General features: G+C 41.8%; 1 protein-coding gene across 2 annotated transcripts; it reads right to left on the bottom strand.

Annotated features, from left to right (window-relative positions):
• Positions 1–1,080: 1,080 nt before the first annotated feature.
• rogdi (rogdi atypical leucine zipper) lies at positions 1,081–9,431 on the bottom strand. Of its 2 annotated transcripts, XM_018697889.2 has the most exons (12): positions 9,271–9,431; positions 9,113–9,193; positions 7,249–7,320; positions 6,305–6,387; positions 5,975–6,029; positions 5,789–5,869; positions 4,242–4,337; positions 4,020–4,118; positions 3,529–3,642; positions 3,389–3,438; positions 3,076–3,202; positions 1,081–2,054 (listed from the first exon to the last, which is right to left on the bottom strand). In XM_018697889.2, the coding sequence occupies exons 2-12, from the start codon at positions 9,185–9,187 to the stop codon at positions 2,013–2,015; spliced, it is 894 nt and encodes a 297-aa protein (XP_018553405.1). In that variant the 5' UTR covers positions 9,188–9,193; positions 9,271–9,431; the 3' UTR covers positions 1,081–2,012. The 2 variants fall into 2 exon arrangements, with proteins under 2 accessions (XP_018553405.1, XP_018553398.1); XM_018697882.2 differs by having other exon boundaries at positions 9,113–9,319.
• Between the last annotated feature and the right edge of the window lie 143 nt (positions 9,432–9,574).

The following is a 9,574-nucleotide window of genomic DNA, read 5'->3' as shown; positions in this document are numbered from 1 at the left end:
TGAAATCATTTGTTCATGATTAGATTAGTGTTTGGTTCACAGGGAATCTACAACATGTGCAAAATATGTAAAATAAATATAAACACAGAGCAGACAAACATGGAAATCACAGATTACATCGACAGACATGACTGGTAGCTTAACAGTTACACATATCCATGTAGTAACAAATGGGGAATGTGAGTATCATGTCGTCGTCAGACAACAATAAATCAACAATTTAAAAAAAAAAGGAAAAAACAACAACTGTCAGAGGCATTTTTTTTATCCCCACAGAGCCCACACTGAGAAATGTTTCCATCATACTTGTGTATCTCCTCACAGGCCTGGTTTTTGTGTTTATGTTTTTTAGCATTCCATGGCGCGCTCTGTATCCATTTTGTTTTCATATATGATTTGTGCAACACCCAGCATTGATAATCGATCAGCGCAGTGAATTATGCTTTGAACTCAGCCCCAAATACAAAGTGTAGTGTGATACGGTAATGCAGATCCAGCAGGTGCGAGCAATAACTCTTGTGAGTCAGTATTCTGCGTTGTGTTGTGCGATCAACATCAGGCCCTGTGTTACAAGCATTTTTGTGACCACTTGCAGATGTGCATTCACCATTTTGCTGCGGCCCTTGAACTCGAGTAGAGAGCAAACACCAAATCCTGTGCCATGTCGATGACCATCACTGGTTGCAAGAGTCGGGTCTGTGGCTACGACCCAGACTCCAAACTGCAGTCTTCGCAGTGGAGAGGACACGTCAGGTCAGGAGTGCGACCTGCACGCCTTGCTGTTTTCTGTGACAGCTGCAGGGTTGCACACCGTGAATTTGTTCCCCAAGGTCAGACTGTCAATACCAAGTTCTACTGCACCAACTGTGGCGGCAGCGGGGGGAGCGATGTATCGTTGCACAAGGCAAATACTTCGAGGGGGACGGTGGCCAAACTTAAATCAGGTATAGTTTTTGCTTGTTATAGGTGCAGCTACTGACTCTTTGATCACACCTCCTGTACTGATTACCTGCCCCGTGTAAATAAGCATGATTGTGGTATTAGTGGAACTGAAACAAATCATCAGAGCAAGGGGTCGACACGTGTCCCGTCTTAACGCTAAGCTAACTTGCTGCTGGCTGTAGCTTCGTAGTTCATTCTCATGCTGACATGAGAGTAGTAATGATCTGATCATGTAACAGAAGGTTTCCTTTACGTGGGTAACTACATTGATTGTGTATTGAGCGTCCATCTGATTACAACTTTTGCTAAATCCTAATTGGTGCACGTAGGGGTGTGACATCACCCTTTTCCACCCGAGCCCCGCCCACTTCAAATCAGTGAGAAGAGTTAAGACAAGAACACAAATGCACCATTCTGTCATGTGAAATAACCAAACCTGTTCTATCTTTGGCAAAAGATGTTTTGTTTGTGTAGGACCCCATCACTCACTGTAAAGAGCTGATTCAGCAAATGTGTTTGGAGGGCCTTTAAAACATGTGCAGAGGGATACAGGACCATACATCTCATGTGGGAATGCAAAAATGAAGACTTACTTGCAAGGAAGTGAAAAGTATTTCAGAAAAAAAAAAAAAAAAAAACACTCTGAACTCTTACTACTGCTTAGTCTTCCAACCCTGAGTACACAGATAAGTGTTCCACACATTAACACAGTTCAGATGGTAACTTAAGGATAAGAGCCAGTTAAATACTCAGTAAAAATTATGTTGCACGAATGTAATGTAATAAAAAATAATTCTACTGATAAATCAACAACAATCACATTCATTCGTTCGAGTCAGTGCTGCGAGATGCAAAACACACATAAGAGGAATGTCAGTCAACGAGGCTAACACAACTGGGAATGGCAAATATTAATATCTGTTGGGGTTTGACTGGCTCCTTCACCTAATCATGCAACACCTCAGACACAGACTGAATGACTGGATGAGAAATATATAAAAAAAATAAAAACCTTCCCAGGATGTCCCTTACACTTGTCTGGTTAGTCTGGAGGATGGACTGGAGGTGGACTAGAATGGTCTGTAGTTCCAGAAACTAGAGAAGACCGATATCTGCAATGACAGACAATGAGCAGAGCAACTTAGTGTGGCTTTAGTCAAGTTACAATTACACAAAGATACACCAGCAAAGTATTAACTACCAAGCACCCAGAAAAGACTGAAATACAGTAGACCTGCAGGCAGGTATGCTGCTGCAAACACCCAACACAACGCAGATGATGACGAGAATGAGGCCGTCACTGAACAGACAAAAACAAAAACTGGTGGTCTAATACATTTTTTTTTTTCTTAGACCCACTCAGATTCCCTAAACCACAAAGGGCCATGGAGTCCAAGCTGTAAACACAACATTGTTGTGTTGTGCAGGTCACCACTTCAGTTATCAGCAGACAGACAGAGTCAGAGACGAGCTGGTGAACACACAGCCAGATGTTTTTCCTCAGGAGCTGGTTGAGACTAAACCAGAGCTGAACCCAGACTGAATACTGAACCTCATATATTCATCAAGTGGACACAAACACCAGTCTGCATGAATGCTAATGTTGAAAGGCTGGTATTGGCTAGACATATGCAGCCCAGAGGTGACCATCCTATGAGAGACAGCTGTTATGACACAGAGAATTTAGACTTCTCTGCACTGCAGCTGCTGCTTCCTCTTCCTCTGATGAAGACATGCTTTAAGTTGAAACACTGGCTGCTGCATCTTATTCCACAGCTCTTACTATGACTTGGCTGCTCCAGGACTCCTCATTCTAAATGCTAATGTTTCTCTCTTTGTTGGATGTGTTTACAGGCTGACAGTATGTTGTGTTTTCAGACTTTTCTGCTGCTCCAAAGTGGCTAAAAAAATGGATGCTGTCAAGGATAGGTTTGAATTTTGCCAAGTCCATCTCAACACAACACATGTATGTTTAAATACTAACACTGTAGCCACCTGTTCGTAATGTGAGAGATGGAAGACTACGATTTTAAACCGTTTCAGTCTTTTAAGAGGCAGAAGTGTTGTTTTAAGATCGACTTATAGAAACTGGCAACCTATCCTTTAACTGAGAGTCTTCTTCAAGGACCCCACCTTGTCCTTGAGCTGCTGACAGAGCTGCAGGGAGATGGTGAAGAACACCAGCGAATCATTGAGCCAGGGCACCACACACTCCACCTTGTGAACATGGCTCACCTCGAAACGGTTGTTGTTGAGCTCACTGCGAGGGGAAGTGTTCACAGCAAAAAGTTAAGTCAGATTAAAGGGGGCCTTGAGGGTGCACTTCTACTTCCTGAATGTGGTATAGTCTCTAATAGACTGTTATCAGTAACTACCTGTTTCTTTTCATTTGATTAATTTATTCTGGATTAAATGTATTCATTGTGTGGAGGGAAGTAAGACTTACAACATTGCCCCAGGGTTGTGCAACACTGAGCTTCCAGCTGGTTTGAAATTCTATCGAGATGAGAGAGAAAACATTAACAACGGGAGTCTCATGACACCATGTGTAGCTTCATATGGTGTAGCTGAGTCACAGGTTCAAACCTTGGTGGTGTTGGGGGGCAGCACGTGAAGTTGGTAGACAGTCAGACACAGTTTGCTTAAGTTGATGTAAAAGTTCACCATCACGTCCCCAGGCATGGGAGGAGTGAACATTTTCTGGTGATGAAAGGGAAACAGAGAAAGAAAGGAGTCAGGACCAATATGGAGCAGTACCAGGCCTCATGCTGAATAAACTGCCTGCTGCCTTTAGGGCTGTGATGTACCTTGTTCACCAGAGATCAGGGACAGGTTTATTTTTAACCATAAAGTCTATACACACACACTAAGTGGCCAGAAGTATGTGGACACCAATATTTCCTATTGAGAAATAAAGACTAGCAGATAAATTGTTCATCTACATCACCATATTTTATCAGAACGGTATCTGCCCTAAAAACCACCATTGTTTATCATACTCTGGTCCTCTGTGTGTTAAAGCAGTGTGTGTGTGTGTGTGTGTGTGTGTGTAATGTGTATTGTCTGCTGGTCCATACCATTAGACCACTGGTGGCCAGCTCGGGCAGCGTCATGGAGGCCGGGGTGGTAAGGCGGTTTCGTGCTCGTGTCAGCTGGAGCATCACTGCATCCATTAACTACGGCACCAACAGAAACATGAAGTTAGCATGACTGACACAGTCAAAAGCCTGGGACCTCGTCCATGTTCAGCTCTGCACTGACTGGAACAGAAGGCACCGGTGGCCTGAGGAGGGACAGACCTTGTTAACCTCAGCCCCCGTCTTGAAGTGGTAGCTCTCATCACGGCTGTTCAGCAGCTGCAGAGCCTGGTTCACGTGGTTCCTGGCATCCTGGATCTGAATAGAGAAAAAAGGGTGGTGAAATGGTGAGAGGGATGAGGAGCTAAGCATTAAGATCATTTGCATACAGAAAGACCCATTTTATATTTGAAGCTATGGTAAGACATTATCCAATATTTGTTTGTCTCAGCCACAGAAAACAGTTTAAAATGTAACTTTGGCTACATCACTAAGTAGACGGGCCAACCAATAAAAGTTACATTTTAACAAAAATGCCAGGTGGCAAGAGCACAGCATGACTCAACACCAGTAGAGAGGACACAAAACAGGAAGTGGACTAAGTAACATAAAAAAAATATATGATAATATAAAATATTTGTTGAATTGGGTGTAATATTAACATACTGAATTCATCATATTAAAATTTAATTCTGAAATGTTTGATGGTGTCAGTTCAGTCAGCGCTGTCACTTCATTCATAAAACATGTCAATGCCATGTTAATATTCAAGCTAAGTTAAGTTAAATCCCAAATATTGCCAATACAGTTTATCTGATCTCAGCTGTGAATAAAAACAAATGGAAAAAAAACAGCTGATGGAACTTCTCTAATAAATTTCTTATTTGGTTCTTAGGAGACCAGAACACCTAAGACACCTAAACTAGTGGAGTCAGTCCACTAGTTTAGTTCAGAATGAAATAACCCAACTACTGAATGGACTGCGATGAAAAGAACACATTGTAGCCTACTCATTCAGTATGTATAGTCTATACTGTATGGATTATACAACCAGTAATGAGAAAATTCAGTATTATGCTTTAGACATTGTATTGTCTCAACTGAATAATCTGATAATAAAGATGTGACGTCCCATCACGTCTCTGCAAGCTTATTTCATTATCCTTATCTCAGATTACACCAGCCATACCCTCACTGAGCACTTTATTAGGAACACCATACTAATACTGGGTAGTTCCTCCCTTTGCTTTGCTTGTTCTTCATGACACCAGAGATTCTGCTCCATGTTGACATGACTGCATCACATATTTACCAGCTGCAAATTCACGCTGCCAAAATCCTGTTCTACCACATCAACTGGATTCAGATCTGATGACTCAGGAGGAAACCAGTTTGCTTTAGTCATTAGAAGATGGGTAAATTGTGGCAGGTGTAAGCAGGTGTGCAGGTGGCTCTAATATGATGCCTGTCTCTAATGTATGCACAGAGATGGGAGAGAAAAATGTGATGATTTCTGCTCAGCTCCTGGAACAGTAGGCAAAAGGACTTTAAGCTAATGAATCTGAACTCAAGTCTTTGTTTATTCTTAGTAGATTTATTTATTGTTTGATTGTGTTGCTGTCACTGCCCAAAACACGGGAGAAGGAGGAGGAACTGGAAAAAAAAGATTCATAACTGAAGAAGTTTTTAAAGTAACTGATGGACAGTTCTTACAGCTACAGCTGTGCTTCTCTGTTCTCCTGGTAGCATTACACACTGACTGACTGTACCTGCTGCAGCTTCCACTGCTTGTCCTCTCTGAACTGAAAGTGCAGCACTTGACTACTTTTTGCAACTTTCAGGTTTATGTCCTGTTGAGAAGAGAAAAACATTAACATGAGACACGCTGATCTTAAATCAGGGTTAGATTTTCATACAAAGGGAATAAAGTCGTGATGAGATGTGGTCATACTCACAGCCTGAGTCAGAGCCTCTCCCTGCAGAGTCAGCACCCCCTTCACTTGATCCATCCTGCAAAACAATACATCACATTTTTATTTCAACATCCCCAGAGAAAGAACAGGAAAGGCAGATTATTTCAGGGGAAGTCTTTACAGAGTGGGAGAGAGGGTAACTGATCTGAGAGATTACAACCTGAAGTAAATGACCCATTCAAACCAGCTATCACTGAACATCTGGCTGCCTGTAGGAAGACACTGCTATGCAACAGTCTCGGTAAAGACCACCAAAGCATCAGCTGTAGAGATGCACTTTAAAATGAAATGGTTAGAGATATGAAGTATTACGTTGAGCTGCCGAGGATGAAGTTTTCCTGTTTGAGCTGACTCTCCAGGCCTGGTGTCGGCATCGAGAAACGTCTAGATGCCTCCTGTTGACAAAAGCAGAGCAAAATGGCACTTACTGTTAGAATGAAAGCATAATCAGTGTAATGTACTTGTTGCCTTTGACACTGTAGATACATCATTTCTGGTAATTCTGCAGACTTCTCCTGAATGCTTCTCATCTATAGAACTACTGGTGATCTATAAATCAGCTGCAAGTATTAGACACCTACTGAAAATACATTACAGTTTGGACTGAGTGATAATATGATCATTTATCAGCTTTGACTGGTAACAGGTGGTGGTGGTATGATCATATTCTTTCATCATCTTTACACATTTCTGTTGTTGACCAAATTAATGATTCTGAGAAAATTGTAAATAAAAGCTAAAAGCTAAAAACTAAAAACGGTCTCATCAAAATGGAGAAAGTTCATTGCACTAAACATCACTTAGTTTATGTATTTTATAAATTGTTTTACATGCATTTGTATATCATACATGGAGAAACTGAAAAACAACACTGAATATTACACTTCCCGGTACTGCAATCTGATAGCATCTCTCTGTCAGACTCTGCCTATCTGGTAAAAAACCACTGTTTTGTAATGCGGGCTTTCTGTTTTTGCAGCACGTCTGTATTTGGTTGATGGTTTTCTCATTTTCTAAACGCTGCGTATCTGCCATCAAATAGTCTTCTTAAATTGCAGTGTGCTGAGCTCTCTGGGCCTCCTTCATTTTTTCAGAGATGATACAGCTATTTTCACAGGCTGAGTATGACTCCTCCATGACAAGTTTACTGATCTTCATGTAGTTTGGTGGAAAAGACCCTTTAAAATTATGACAATGATTTCAATGGCATCACTCAGCCCTAAATACATCTGTATATAAGAAATCTTAACTTTTACCTTCAGTACATCCTGGAGCTGCTTTAGGACAGCATGCACCTCTTCTTTAAGCAGCCAGTTGAATTCCTCCTCCTACCAAAAGGATAAAACGCAGATTTAATTGCTGCATGACGACTAAAAACAAACACAGGAACATGAAGTGGAACACAAAGCAAAAGGGACATTTCTGAGGAGTACTGGGGAATTAGGTTCTCTGGAGGAGGTGTCAGTGGAGGAGACTGATAAAGCTACAGAGCATCACAGACAACATGTCTCACTGTGTCATGTGACACAGTTCATGACCCCCCACCCCCCTTCCCCATTTACACTCTATAATGCCGCTAAAGTGCAACAGTTGCAACACAATAACACAGGTGCACCTTCCCCTGTACTCTGCACTGTCAGTCAGGTGCTGCACCATCATTTGTACTTTGCACCTTGTTTTATTCTTCAGGCATGCACTCGCGTGTCAGTTTATTAAGTACACCTAGATAAAAAAGTTCAAATATTCCTGCAGTGAGCTAAAAGGTTCTAATGCTCAGATTTCAGTAAAGTACATTGATTGTATCGACCTTTGACCTTTTCCCACCAAAATCTAATCAATTCATCCCTGAGTCAGAGTGGATGTTGCCAAATTTGAAGAAACTCCCCTCAGGGTCACTTCCTGCAGTGTTGCATTCACAGTAATGGGACAGATGACCCAGCCCTGGCTGTCACTGCCGCAATGGCATAATAAAAGCTGCTGAAGTTAAAAAAAGAGGGAGGCTGAAAGAACACTTCTTAATAAAGAGCTGAGTTTTAAAAACTGCAGAAGAGTACTTCACAATTTCATGGGTAAATATGTCATCTGTGTTTGTCCATATGATTACTAAGAACATTCTAAAAGGAAAAAGGTGAAACATAATGCATCATAAGACACCTTGAGGATCTCTGAAAAAACTGGAATTGGAGCTGCAACAGTTAGTTGATAATAGAGAAGAAAATATATAGATCTTCTGGAATGGAAATATTTTCTGGTTTCAGCAGCTATCCATGATAATAAACTCAATGTGTTTGGGTCTTGGATTGTTCAGACAAAACAACACACTGGAAGATGTCACCTTGGACTTGGAAAGTTGTGATGGAGAAAATGATCAACAGATTAATCAGTGATAACAACTAATCATTAGTTACATTTTCCCAGCCTGTTTACTTTAAGGGGTGTCTACTTATGATCATTCAAGACTTTATCCTCTGCATATCACAATGCTTTCTATGTTTTAATGGAGTTTTCAGTCCCACCAGACAGACACTGGGTTACAGTTACATTCACCACAGAGTAGAAATCTATCCGTTTTTAAAGGCTTCAAAGTTTCATCACAGCGAACATCATGTTTGCCTCTGAGGTAGCTGAGGTTACTATTGCGTGTGATTTCAGTAAATGTGCTAAATTATGCAAACATGGGAAACAATGACAATGAGTATGCAAATAATGGTTGACTTTCAAGTCCGAGAAAGTGAGCTGAGCAGTTGAGTAGAAGTTGTCAGTTACGTATCGGGTTATATGATTGTTGTCACGGTCACTACATGTTCAGTTTATCAGGAGTTACCAGGTCTCAGCACACACACACAGGCCCACTGTCAACATGAGAACACAGTGACTGACAGCGCGAGCCCTGCTTGCAGCACCTGCATTGTAACGCGGGGATGCAACGGTCCCTCTCGGCTAACAGCAGCTACACGAACAGCTCGGATATTCACATTCTTTAAAAATATACATTACAGCTGTCAAAACATGTCGTATTAACCGACGGGTCAGTCAGTGAAGCAGCTAGCCGTACAGCCAGACAGCACAGTGTCTCCCTGCCCACTCGCAGTGCTGCAGGACGGAGGCAGAGCAGCTTACCAACACAGCCCTCTCCACTTGACTGGCAGCGGACATCTTGGGCAGCTCGGACAGAGATCTCTGCGGGTTGAGCATTTTGTGCTGTGAACGGAAGCAAACCCTCGAGTTACACCTTCGAAAACACTCTCTCCTCGGGATGAAGGAGTCTCACTACTTACTAGCTTAGCGGAGGATCTGCTGCCTTTAAGGGCTGTCGAAAAAAATGCGAGCGCCCAATGAACAGTGAAGTAAAAACAATCAGCGGCAAATACAAACGACAAAAAGACTTTTTAGATCACGAGACGATCTGTTGACATGTAAAATGTAAGTGACAGGAAACATAGAGGCAGCAATGGTGTATGTATATATTTTTTAGCTATGTATGGCTAGGTCTTCAATTTTAAGCTTTGATTGTGCGCACGTGCATTTTCACGTAATTATTCAGCCATTTCGGCAGTCACGTGCTGTCTGTCTCCTGAAAAA

This window comes from Lates calcarifer, linkage group LG11, assembly GCF_001640805.2.
Source record: "Lates calcarifer isolate ASB-BC8 linkage group LG11, TLL_Latcal_v3, whole genome shotgun sequence".
NCBI lineage: Eukaryota > Metazoa > Chordata > Actinopteri > Centropomidae > Lates > Lates calcarifer.
The sequence above is the reverse complement of the archived record's forward strand: the minus strand, read 5'-3'. Positions and strand labels throughout refer to the sequence as shown.